Here is a 13,898-nt window from a genome sequence, read left to right as displayed (position 1 = left end):
AGGTTTTTGCCTATGTTTTTTTCCAAGAGTTTAATGGTTTCATGACTTACATTCAGGTCTTTGATCCATTTTGAGTTTACCTTTGTATATGGGGTTAGACAATGGTCCAGTTTCATTCTCCTACATGTAGCTGTCCAGTTTTGCCAGCACCATCTGTTGAAGAGACTGTCATTTTGCCATTGTATGTCCATGGCTCCTTTATCAAATATTAATTGACCATATGTGTTTGGGTTAATGTCTGGAGTCTCTAATCTGTTCCACTGGTCTGTGGCTCTGTTCTTGTGCCAGTACCAAATTGTCTTGATTACTATGGCTTTGTAGTAGAGCTTGAAGTTGGGGAGTGAAATCCCCCCTACTTTATTCTTCTTTTTCAGGATTGCTTTGGCTATTCGGGGTCTTCGGTGTTTCCCTATGAATTTTTGAATTATTTGTTCCAGTTCATTGAAGAATGTTGCTGGTAATTTGATAGGGATTGCATCAAATCTGTATATTACTTTGGGCAGGATGGCCATTTTGACGATATTATTTCTTCCTAACCATGAGCATGGGATGAGATTCCATTTGTTAGTGTCCCCTTTAATTTCTCTTAAGAGTGACTTGTAGTTTTCAGGGTATAGGTCTTTCACTTCTTTGGTTAGGTTTATTCCTAGGTATTTTATTCTTTTTGATGCAATTGTGAATGGAATTGTTTTCCTGATTTCTCTTTCTATTGGTTCATTGTTAGTGTATAGGACACCTACAGATTTCTGTGTGTTAATTTTGTATCCTGCAACTTTGCTGTATTACGATATCAGTTCTAGTAGTTTTGGAGTGGATCTTTAGGGTTTTTTATGTACAATATCATATCATCTGCAAATAGTGACAGTTTAACTTCTTCTTTACCAGTCTGGATTCCTTGTATTTCTTTGTTTTGTCTGATTGCCATGGCTAGGACCTCTAGTACTATGTTAAATAACAGTGGGGAGAGTGGGCATCCCTGTCTAGTTCCCGATCTCAGAGGAAATGCTTTCAGCTTCTCGCTGTTCAGTATAATGCTGGCTGTGGGTTTATCATATATGGCCTTTATTATGTTGAGGTACTTGCCCTCTATTCCCATTTTGATGAGAGTTTTTATCATGAATGGATGTTGAATTTTGTCAAATGCTTTTTCAGCATCTATGGAGATGATCATGTGGTTTTTGTCTTTCTTTTTGTTGATGTGGTGGATGATGTTGATGGATTTTCGAATGTTGTACCATCCTTGCATCCCTGGGATGAACCCCACTTGGTCATGGTGTATGATCCTTTTGATAAACTGTTGAATTCTGTTTGCTAATATTTTATTGAGTATTTTTGCATCTACATTCATCAGGGATATTGGTCTGTAATTTTCTTTTTTGGTGGGGTCTTTTCCTGGTTTTGGTATTAGGGTGATGTTGGCTTCATAGAAGGAGTTTGGGAGTATTCCCTCCTCTTCTATTTTTTGGAACACTTTAAGGAGAATGGGTATTATGTCTTCTCTGTGTGTCTGATAAAATTCAGAGGTAAATCTGTCCGGTCCCGGGGTTTTGGTCTTGGGTAGTTTTTTGATTACCGTTTCAATTTCTTTGCTCGTAATTGGTTTGTTTAACTTTTGTGTTTCTTCCTTGGTCAGTCTTGGGAGGTTGAATTTTTCTGGGATGTTGTCCATTTCTTCTAGGTTTTCCAGCTTGTTGGCATATAGGTTTTCATAGTAGTCTTTTATAATTCTTTGTATTTCTGTGGAGTCTGTCGTGATTTTTCCATTCTCATTTCTGATTCTGTTGATTTGTGTTTATTCTCTTTTTCTCTTAATAAGTTTGGCTAGAGGTTTATCTATTTTGTTTATTTTCTCAAAGAACCAGCTCTTGGTTTCGTTGATTTTTGCTATTGTTTTATTCTTCTCAATTTTGTTTATTTCCTCTCTGATTTTTATTATGTCCCTCCTTCTGACTTTAGGCCTCATTTGTTCTTCTTTTTCCAGTTTCAATAATTGTGATGTTAGACTATTCATTTGGGATTGTTCTTCCTTCTTCAAGTGTGCCTGGATTGCTATATACTTTCCTCTTAAGACTCCTTTCGCTGCGTCCCACAGAAGATGGGGCTTTATGTTGTTGTTGTCATTTGTTTCTATATATTCCTTGATCTCTATTTTGATTTGTTCATTGATCCATTGATTATTTAGTAGCATGTTGTTAAGCCTCCATGTGTTTGTGAGCCTTTTTGTTTTCTTTGTAGAATTTATTTCTACTTTTATACCTTTGTGGTCTGAAAAATTGGTTGGTAGAATTTCAATATTTTGGAATTTACTGAGGCTCTTTTTGTGGACTAATATGTGGTCTATTCTCGAGAATGTTCCTGCACTTGAGAAGAATGTATATCCTGTTGCTTTTGGATGTAGAGTTCTATAGATGTCTATTAGGTCCAACTGTTCTAGTGTGTTGTTCAGTGCCTCTGTGTCCTTACTTATTTTCTGCCCGGTGGATCTATCCTTTGGGGTGAGTGGTGTGTTGAAGTCTCCTAAAATGAATGCATTGCAGTCTATTTCCCTCTTTAGTTCTGTTAGTATTTGTTTCACATATGCTGGTGCTCCTGTGTTGGGTGCATATATATTTAGAATGGTTATATCCTCTTGTTGGACTGAGCCCTTTACCATTATGTAGTGTCCTTCTTTATCTCTTGTTACTTTCTTTGTTTTGAAGTCTGTTTTGTCTGATATTAGTACTGCAACCCCTGCTTTCTTCTCACTGTTGTTTGCCTGAAATGTATTTTTCCATCCCTTGACTTTTAGTCTGTGCTTGTCTTTGGGTTTAAGGTGAGTTTCTTGTAAGCAGCATATAGATGGGTCTTGCTTTTTTATCCATTCTTTTACTCTGTGTCTTTTGATTGGTGCATTAAGTCCATTTACATTTAGGGTGACTATAGAGAGATACTTATTGCCATTGCAGGCTTTAGATTCGTGGTTACCAAAGGTTCAAGGTTAGCTTCTTTAGTATCTTTCTGCCTAACTTAGCTCGCTTATTGAGCTGTTATATATACTGTCTGGGGATTCTTTTCTTCTCTCCCTTCTTATTCCTCCTCCTCCATTCTTCATATGTTGTGTGTTTTGTTCTGTGCTCTTTTTAGGAGTGCTCCCATCTAGAGCAGTCCCTGTAGGATGCCCTGTAGAGGTGGTTTGTGGGACGCAAATTCCCTCAGCTTTTGCTTGTCTGGGAATTGTTTAATCCCGCCATCATATTTAAATGATAGTCGTGCTGGATACAGTATCCTTGGTTCAGGGCCCTTCTGTTTCATTGCATTAAATATATCATGCCATTCTCTTCTGGCCTGTAGCGTTTCTGTCGAGAAGTGTGATGTCAGCCTGATGGGTTTTCCTTTATAGGTGACCTTTTTCTCTCTAGCTGCCTTTAAAACTCTTTCCTTGTCCTTGATCCTTGCCATTTTAATTATTATGTGTCTTGTTGTCCTCCTTGGATCCTTTCTGTTGGGGGTTCTGTGTAATTCCGTGGTCTGTTCGATTATTTCCTCCCCCAGTTTGGGGAAGTTTTCAGCAATTATTTCTTCAAAGAGACTTTCTATCCCTTTTCCTCTTTCTTCTTCTGGTACCCCTATAATATGAATATTATTCCTTTTGGATTGGTCACATAGTTCTCTTAGTGTTGTTTCATTCCTGGAGATCCTTTTATCTCTCTCTATGTCAGCTTCTATACGTTCCTGTTCTCTGGTTTCTATTCCTTCAATGGCCTCTTGCATCTTATCCATTCTGCTTATAAATCCTTCCGGGGATTGTTTCACTTCTGTGATCTCCTTTCTGACATCTGTGATCTCCCTCCAGACTTCATCCCATTGCTCTTGCATTTTTCTCTGCATCTCATCCCATTGCTCTTGCATTTTTCTCTGCATCTCAGCATGTTCATGATTTTTATTTTGAATTCTTTTACAGGAGGAATGGTTAGGTCTGTCTCCTTCTCAGGTGTTGTCTCTGTGATCTTTGTCTGCCTGTAGTTTTGCCTTTTCATGGTGATAGAGATAGTTTGCAGAGCTGGTATGAGTGACCGCTGGAAGAGCTTCCCTTCTTGTTGGTTTGTGGCCTTCCTCTCCTGGGAGAATAGCGACCTCTAGTGGCTTATGCTTGTCAGCTGTGTGCAGACAGGGCTTCTGGTACCTGCCTGTTTGCTATGGAGTTTATCTCTGCTTTTGCTGTGGGCTTGGCCTGGCCGGGGCTGCTCCTCCAAAATGGTGGAGCCTCGTTGGAGGGGGAGGTGCTGGGAGTCTATTTATCTCCGTAAGGGGCCTCTGTGCTCCCTGATGCCCAGGGGGTTAGAGTGCCCAGAGATCCCCAGATTTCCTGCCTCTGGTCTAAGTGTCCTCTCCCGCCCCTTTAAGACTTCCAAAAAGCACTCTCCAAACCAAAACAACAACAGCAACAACGAAAGAGGTAAGAAGAAAAAAAAAATAGGAAAAAATGCGCGATTTTCTTTGTCCTCAGGTGCCGGTCCCAGGGACCCGCCCACTTGTCCTTCCGCCCTGCCTTCCTAGCACTGGGGTCCCCGTCCCTCCAAGGCCTCCAAAAAACACTCGCCAAAAAAAAAGGGAAAAACACGCGACCCTCTCCGTCCCCAGGCTCCGGTCCCAGGCACCCGCTCACTGGCCCTGCCGCCCTGCCTCCCTGGCACTGGAGTCCCTGTCCCCCTAAGGCCTCCAAAAAGCACTCGCCAAAAAGAAAAAAAAAAAGGGAGAAACGCGTGATTTTCTTTGTCCTCAGGCGCCGGTCCCAGGCACCCACCCACCGGTCTTGCTGCCCTGCCTCCCTGGTATTGGGGTCCCTGTCCCTCCAAGGCTTCCAAAAAGCACTTGCCAAAAAAAAAAAAAAACGGGAAAAACATGCGATTTTCTTTTGTCCTCAGGCGCCGGTCCCAGGCACCCGCCCACCGGTCCCGCCACCCTGCCTGCCTATTATTGGGAAAAATGCGCGATTTTCTTTGTCCCCAGGCGGCGGTCTCAGGCACCCACTCACCAGTCTTGCTGCCCTGTTTCGCTGGTATTGGGGTCCCTGTCCCTTTAAGGCTTCCAAAAAACACTCGCCAATAAGAAAAAAAGGGGGGGGGAAACGTGTGATTTTCTCTGGCCTCAGGCACCCGCCCACCGGTCCTGCCGCCCTGGCATCCGGGTCCCCGTCCCTTTAAGGCTTCCAAAAAGCACTCGCCAAGAAAAAAAAAAAGGGGAAAAACACGCGATATTCTTTGTCCTCAGGCGCCTGTCCCAGGCACCCGCTCACCGGTCCTGCTGCCCTGCCTCCCTAGCACCGGGGTCCCTGTCCCTTTAAGGCTTCCAAAAATCCCTCGCCAAAAAAAAACCGCTCCGGTTTCTTTCCACCCGCTGGGAGCCAGGGGGAGGGGCGCTCGGGTCCTGCCGGGCCGGGGCTTGTATCTTACCCCCTTTGCAAGGCACTGGGTTCTTGCAGGTGTGGATGTGGTCTGGATGTTGTCCTGTGTCCTCTGGTCTCTATTTTAGGAAGAGTTTTCTTTGTTATATTTTCATAGATCTATGTGTTTTTGGGAGGAGATTTCCACTGCTCTACTCACGCCGCCATCTTGGCTCCGCCTCCTGTACTTTTATATAATTTTATATAATTTGTATAGAACCATAAAAAAAGAGCCCCAAATAGCCAGTGCAATCTTAGCAACAAAGCATAGATGTAAAATCTCTTCCTGTTCTATATATTTTCTGTCCTCTTCCAAGATACATATTTATCCATTAGACCCTTTTTTCTCACTTCTCTCTCATAAGAAGAGGACCTAAGTAACTAAGTTCACTTATTGTTGATTAATGTTCTCTTCCAAGATACATATTTATCCATTAGACCCTTTTTTCTCACTTCTTTCTCATAAGAAGAGGACCTAATAGTAACTAAGTTGACTTGTTGATTAATGTTCTCTTGGTATTTTAAAGTGTTATCCCTAATATAAGCAGGAAAGACTTTGTCCTCTCCTGAAGAAAATTCAGCTGTCATTGAGCTGTGGACGGGACCCAGGAGGGCATATTTAGAACTTTTTCACCTTCCTAGGTATCAATCTGCATAGGCTAAGAATGCCAGTAGAACTCAAGGAATTCTTTAGAAGATAAAAAACATAAAACAGTCTTTCATCCTTACTAAATCTGTGGTTATCACACTTTCTGACAGGTCAGATATGCAGATGAAGCTGCCTCTTGCAGTCTAAGATTTAGGACAGAGAGAAAACCTACTCTGGTTAAATCTTGTTGGGGGTGAGTGGGGTGTGGTATATAAGAAGCAGTTCTATAGAATTCTTCAACTCAAAAGAGCAAGACTTCAAAACTTCTAATGTCCTGGCTACTGCAAGAGAAGATAGAGCAGAATTTGAGAAGGATCCAGTCGATGAAGGTCTGCTGTACAAGACAGACTGAATGAAGCAGGATAGTACTGAAGTCTAAAAATCTCAGATAGTATGCAGATGGATCATGAGTTGCCTTCCAAATCCTCAATACCAGATTGATGTAACTAAGAGCTACTAAGAAGGGCAACCCTTAAAGCTTAAGAGGGGAGAAACATGTAAGTGAGCAAACTTATTTTTCTTTGGGGACATAGTAATTTATAGAACCCAGTGCCCAAAAAGAGAGTTGAAGATGAAAGATATAGATTATACAACAAATTTAAGTGAATGGGTGACTAAGCTATAATATGTTAATAAAGAAAATCAAGGTATTTGGGAAAATATTTACCATTGATAACAAAGGAAGAGCTCCTTGATTCATCCGTTACAAAGGGAACCAAGCTAAATGAACCATGGCAATTTTTATACATTAGTAGTATATTTCAAAATAATATGCTTACTGTATGTGTTTGAGATTTATATTTAAAATTCTAGAGGTAGTTGGATCACAGAAGATAATAATGAAGATAACATTGTCTTGCATGTTGAGAATGTAAGTTTAAGTTAATTGATTCCAGAGCTGAACTGTATTAGGGAATTATAATGGACAGATGGTCATATTTTGTATAATTTATAATACTTAAAATGTGAATTTGGGTATTGAAATATCAGCTATATTAGAGTGCAGAAAGTAGTTTACTGAAACAATTTATTTATATTTGTGAGTGCCAAAATGTACACTAAAGAACAGCAACTTTAGAAGTTATTTTGCAATTGAAAGGTAATAGGGAAAAAGCTCATGGATCGCTGCTACCTTGGTATATTAGTTTTAAACTGTTCCTACATTAGACCTTCAGAGTCTATAAAATATATAATAGAGCCTTTTTTCAGTCTATTTTTTTCAAGTGTCTCTTTTAGGTGATGAGCTCAACATCTAGTTTTTCAGGGTCCAGAGTACTCAACATTATATGCATTGTTTTTAAAGTTAAAATGGCTTTACATTTTAAGGCCAATTTGCAGAAGCCAGACTATCTGCTAAACAGAGAAAACAGACTGATCCTGAAGGTTCAAGTTTTTTCTTTTTTAAACAATAGTATACAGTTAGTTTTGAGTTGGGATAAATGCTTGCCTTGAAAAAGTATCTGTTAATTCAAAGATGTTTTTAGTTACCATGGTTAACTTTAAACTTGGGTCTTTAAGCCCAAGGAGAATGTTTTATAATCCTCTTTTAATTCTGAATTCAGCTTCCTTGCACGTTTTCAAATTAGTGCATTTAAATGTAACTTTATGTACTATCTTCCTTTATTATTGTTGGTTATAACTTTTTCCTTCCTTATGGAAATAATATATGTTAATTTGGGGAAATGTAGAAATAGAGAAGAGAGCAAAAAACATTGCTCTTATCCCATTGCCCATAAATAAACATTATGGCATAAACACAGGCATATATATACATGTATATAATTTTAAACAAAATTGGAAAATGGGAATTATACTTTTCTTTGCATTTAATGTTATACTGTAATCTCTCACATCCTTTTTTGTTCTTTGAAAACATGTGTTTTAAAGGTTGGGTAGTTTTATATTAGTAGAGCTCAGGTTGTCCAGAAATTCAGAGTGAACAGGGTGTATATGGGGTGGGAAGGCAGAGATTTAGATTTATTTCAAGGAATTAGCTCAATTAATTGTGGAGGCTTCACAAGGCAAAAATTTGCAGGGTAAATCATCAGGCTGGAGACCCAGGGAGGACTGGACTTCGAGTCCAAAGGCCGTCTGCTGGCAGAACTCTTCCCTGCTAGGCCTTCAACTAATTGGATGAAGCCCACCACATTATGGAGGGTAATCTACTGTACTCAGAAGTCTACTGATTTAAGTGTTAATCTCATCAAAAATTACCTTCAAGAAACATGTAGAATACTGTTTGACCACATACCTGGTACCATGGCCTACCCAATTTGATACATAAAAATTAACCATGACAATTGGTATAATTTTGAGTTATGTTTCCCAGACTTGAAAAGGGAAGATTTTATAGGTTTTAACAATTGTAATATTCAATGCAGTCCAACACTATTGTACATAAAATTTCTTCACTTAATAAATATGAGTGTCGGGAGCTTTATATACAAAACAAAGTCCCAACTTTCATGAAGCTTACATTCTATGAGGAAAGATGGAAAAATAACTGGTAAGTTAATAAAAATATGCCAATAAAAATAACACTATACAGAAAAATAATGCAAGTAAGGAGAGACAGACAGTAATGGAAGACAGGGGCATAGGATGCTATTTTATATAAGCTGGAGAAAACCCCTAAGTGTTCACTTAAGCTGAGACTAAATGAACAAAGAAGAAAATGATGCAGATACCTGACTAAAGGCTGGGCTGAGGGAAGAACAACTGAACAGACCAGACTCTGAGGTGGGAACATGCCTGGCTGGTTTGAGAAATCAGGGTGGCCAGGGGGCTCCCTGGGGTGGAAAGAGGGCTGGTACTGAGTGTTCCCAGGAGTGAACTGGTAAGACAGAGGCTGTGGTCAGAAAGTAGGATGCTAGTGCAGTTACTAATAATCACAGAGTCTGGGGGTGGGTGGATGAAATGGGATGGAGGGCAAAATCTGCATCTCTAATCTCCTTGAGTCTCTGATTATTTCTGCCTTCTCCCTTTGTGACTGTGCATTTTAGAACTAATTACATTTGTATTCAGCTTCTACAACAGAGTTCAGTTTTGTCTTCATATCCCCAAAGTCTGTGATGAACTGGGAGAGCAAACTGAATAGTAAATACTTACCTTTGTCATGTGTCTGGGATTTCTCATTCCATGTAAGGTCCTGCTAGCAATTTATAAAACACTATCTTGTAGTCCAATGGCTAAAATATTCTCCTAAACAAATCAGAGAAGAGCTTATTACTTTGCATGTTTAGCCTTTACTTGTGACTCACTGGGGATCTGTGGGTATCTAGTTCTTTGACTCAGTTTGTCAACTGTAAAATAATGTAACAGCTTTTATACAAGTATTCTTTGAATATTTTAGTATTATGGAATCCATCTATGGGGGTTTTTGAAATTTTGAGGACTCTGATCTTAAATTTATTCCTAGGAAAGGTGTGTGTGAACACACACACACTCACACGTTTTTTTCCTTGTGGCTTGGGCCAGTCTCTAAATTTCAGGATGTAGCTGAGGATTGCAGATTCTAACATCTGCTGTCATCAGAAGGTATTTCATGATCTTCCCCAGCAGCTGAGGCCAAATTTCTAAACATGACTTTTTCCAAATGTATTTGCTGAATAATGGGTTTGGTTCTTCTTGGAACTTATAAAATTACCTCATGAAATGGAAAAACAAGTTTTTGCCAACAATTAGAACATATACTTGACTCTGGAACTACATTCAGCCAAACCATGTTCAGATGTTTGTACATGATGTGCTAATCATGTACCCATTCTGTTGTGGAGTGGTTTTGGTTAGTCAAATATTAGCATGCTCTGTGCCTGAGCAAGGCAGATAATTCATTGTGCACTGAAGACCTAAATTACTGGGTTAAAAGAAATGTTGATCTGATATATTTGGCAAAATGCTGGTTATTTCTTCTGGGTGTCTAAATGCTTTTTTTTATCAGTAGTTTATTTTATTGGCATCTTTTATTTTAGTATCATAATTTCTATTATGTAAGTGCTATTTTATGAAAATTATAATTTACTGGTATTTTATTTGTATTACTAGTTTTCACAGAATATTGACTTATGAAGCCTCTTAAAGAATTTTAAAGTTTGTATGAATTTCAGAAAACTGTTATAGCAAAGCCTTTTAATACCTTATTATAAAATTTTAATTCCAATAAACAGGTATCTCTAAAACAGGGACTAACTAAAGTGGCTGCATCTTCTCATTTGACTCAGAAGGCTATATTCAGTAATTACAGAAAAATAAACTACGATTTTTATCAAAGAAATTCTGCACTGTTTCCTTACCTCACTTACCTTCTTTTATTTTATGGCTTCTAATGCTCTATTTTTTTTTCAGAAAATAGCAAAGCTCGAAGTAATGATTTTGCTGAAAAAAATGGACTTCAGAAATATGAATATGTCTTACATCCAAGAACTACAGGCTTTACTTTTGTAGTGGACCGTCTAAGAGAAGGTAAGCACCCATCTCAAAAGTTTACATTTTTATACATGGCAAAAATAGCTAAGCATTATATTTATATAGCCCTTTAGAATTTACAAAGCACCTTTTCATATTTTATATCAAGAAATGAGATATTATATTTTTATACTAAGTTGACCCAGCACACTAAAATGTTTTATTATATATGTGTTAGAAATATAACGGATATCTCTGTAACAAACAAAACAAAACAAAACATTTTTCCCTCTTTTTTGGAATAGATAGAAAAATGATATATACAAATAGACTATCATTCTATTTTTAAATATTTCTCAAAGCAGCAAAACTAACTTAAAAGTATCTTATCACTTATACTATAGTTCCTCATAGCTTAAAAAGTATTTTTGCATTTATTATTTCACTCACTCCAACAAATGATTCTGGTTGATAGGAAGGCAAGTACTGCTACCTCCATTGGGTTAGTACATTTCTATAGGTCAAGGTTAGAACCTCATTCTTCTACTACCTCATACTTCCTCTAGAGCCATGTCTATTGAATGGCATATGGGCGCAAGGTGATTCCATTGATGGTGTCACACCCATTTATGTTTATACTTTTATATTTTTGTTATGTAAAAAAAGACTGTACATTTTGAGTTGTATATTTGTATGTTTATACATCCATACATACAGGTCTATATACAAATTACACACATATGACTATATGTGCAGAAGGAACTATTCAGAAACATGAAGTGTTACTAATTTTATAAGAACAATTCAAAACCCTGAGTCCCCTAGCAGAAAATAATCTTGGTTGCATGTTTCTGCTCTCCACTCTGATTTCTGCTAAGCCACACTATTTAATGATGACATCTGTGACAATTATTTCCTTAACCTGTAATTGCTACATTGTCATAAAACTGCTTGTGTCTAACATGAAAGGTCTTGAACCATTATGTAAGAAAAGGTGTAAAGTATTCACTTCTTTCTCTAAATGGCATCACTGTTGTCCTTTGGTGTTTTAATGTGCTTGAAGATACAAAATATAACCTCAGTTAATGAACTCTGCCAAGATGAAGCATCTTTACAATAAGTATTAGGGACTTTAAAGAAATGTGTATCAATCCAAAATCACATTGGTATAGTAAACCCAAACTGCTGTTATTTGGCTTGCTTTTAAAATTCTGTGGTTATAGCTAATATGAAATGAACTCTCATGGGCTTGATGGTCATATTGTAGGTGCAAAGTGAGTGTCCATCTCCCAAGTGAAGCTCATGGAGAACACAGTTCTTCATGTCTATGGAATGGGACAGGGAGGCACTAAGACATTTAAAGAGGTGATGCTTTTTCTAAAAATGTGGTACCACTTACTGTGGCATCTAACTTGGACTCACCCTTCTCCAGCAACATTGTTCTATTTCCTCACATAATCTGATCATTTATAATATGTAATGATTTCTTTTGAAGAATTTCTGACATCCTAAACACATTCATCTACTGGATTTTTGTGTTAACACAAGTATGCTGGTGGAACATATATCTTCTGCTAATAAAGATCTTCCTAAATCTTTAGGCAGGGTAATTGAGAGATTATTTTGTAGTGGATAAGGAAATATCTATAGAGCATTCTGTTCTGAAATCTGGAAAACATTTTAGTAGCAAACTGATTTATAATTTTGGGATATGTGTATTACTTAGTCATTATTCAAAGTACTAGTTAACAACCACTGAAAGTAATTTTTCCTGGTAGAACTGGCAACTGATCTCCCCTCTTCCCTGCCCTGACCTCTAGATCAGTTAAAAAAACAGGATTCCATTTGCTTCAGTTAGAAAAATTCAGTTAGAGAGCTCGCTGGACTTCAGTTAGAAAAGCAGAATGGGACCTGTATGCCATAATAAAAAAAATAAGAAATCTGATTATAATCAGTATGATAGTAGCAGCAGTTAATATTTATTGAGCATTTACTAAATACCTGGCATTTTGGTAAGTGTTTTATATGCATAATGTTAGTTAAACCTCACAACAACCCAACACCGTTTTTGCCATTATTAATGTTTAGCTTGTAGGGCAAAACTGAAGCAGAAATTGAAGAAGCTTGTCAAAGTTACTGGGATATCGTTTGTCTGACTGAATATCCCACATTCTTTCCATTATAACTTGGTGTCTCTTGCATTTATAGTATGATTTTAGTTAACAGAGTCTCCACAGTTAACACAAAACACCTTTATAATAACTCTGAGCTGGTTAAAAACGATTTCTAAAGAAAAATGATGCTAACCGGCCAGATCATGGAGAGATGGTTGTCACAGGAAGGTGGTTATAATGCTGCCTGAATGGCAAGGGGAGCAGGCACAGCCTAAGGAGGCATCAGATGGAGAGCTGAGGGCAGCCCCGCTCTTAGGAGTGAAATAGGGGGTGTCCAGTAAACAGAAAGAGAAAACATTTCATCAGCGGTCAGAGGTGCAGATGATCTTGGAAATCATCTAGTCTGGAGTGCTCACCTTAAATTTGCTAAGACTCAGAAAGGCCCGAACAACTTTCGGATCTTTAGACTGCTGAGATCTGCTTTCAATCATCAGTTACGTAAAAAAGAAGCTTGCTTTATTAAAACAAATGACCATTATAAATAAATAATGCCAGTGGCATCCTGGAGACCACGTATTAAAACAAATTACCATAAAGTAAGATTTTCACTACTCACACATGTTATGTGAACTCAGTGCTGCTGATGTCTGTTGGGCAGTCAGCACAAATGGGCCTATCAGAAGCTTAGAGAAATCAAGAAGGATTAAGTCTTACCAAAGAACACTGAATAAGTGAAAATGCAAAACAAGGAAAGAAGCTTTCGTGCTCTGTTTAGCGTAGATTTCACTGAGATTGAGAACATTTAGAAAATACAAACATATCTTGAATATAACATCCATTATATAATATTACAGAGGTGTGTTGGTTATTTCTGTGAAATTGCAGAATGTTTATTACCCTGACACCTTCATTTCCACCATTTGTGTGCTTTTTTATACTCTTACTAGATCATAAACTTCATGAGGATATGGAATATTCTGCACATACTTAATCAGTATTAATTTAAGTATTTTTTCTTTTATCTGGAAAGACAAACATAGTATCCTAGTGTATTCTCAGTGCATTATGTATTATGTTGATAGATGTCATTGATGATTTATTCCATATGGACCTCTAATCAAAGAACCTTTTGATATGTGATTTTGAGAGTTTTTTCAGTACTAGGTTAACCCAAACCTAAAAGGAACTTCCTAACCTGGAAAAAAAGAGGCTTTTATATGAGAAAACTTTTAAAAATTACATAGCTATAATAAATTTAAAACTTTTAACTCATTGCACAAAAAATTAGATATATTCATCATCATTTCTG

At 37.8% G+C, this 13,898-nt stretch overlaps 1 protein-coding gene across 2 annotated transcripts in view; it reads left to right on the top strand.

Moving 5' to 3' along the window:
* Positions 1-13,898, top strand: part of LCLAT1 (lysocardiolipin acyltransferase 1) — a 259,254-nt gene that overhangs the window by 186,456 nt on the left and 58,900 nt on the right. For both annotated transcript variants that reach the window (XM_073214747.1, XM_073214754.1), the window contains exon 5: positions 10,416-10,532. In XM_073214747.1, the coding sequence (XP_073070848.1) occupies positions 10,416-10,532 (117 nt within the window). The remainder of the gene's footprint in view (positions 1-10,415; positions 10,533-13,898) is intronic.

This window comes from Manis javanica, chromosome 1, assembly GCF_040802235.1.
Source record: "Manis javanica isolate MJ-LG chromosome 1, MJ_LKY, whole genome shotgun sequence".
Classification (NCBI taxonomy): Eukaryota; Metazoa; Chordata; class Mammalia; order Pholidota; family Manidae; genus Manis; species Manis javanica.
The sequence above is the reverse complement of the archived record's forward strand: the minus strand, read 5'-3'. Positions and strand labels throughout refer to the sequence as shown.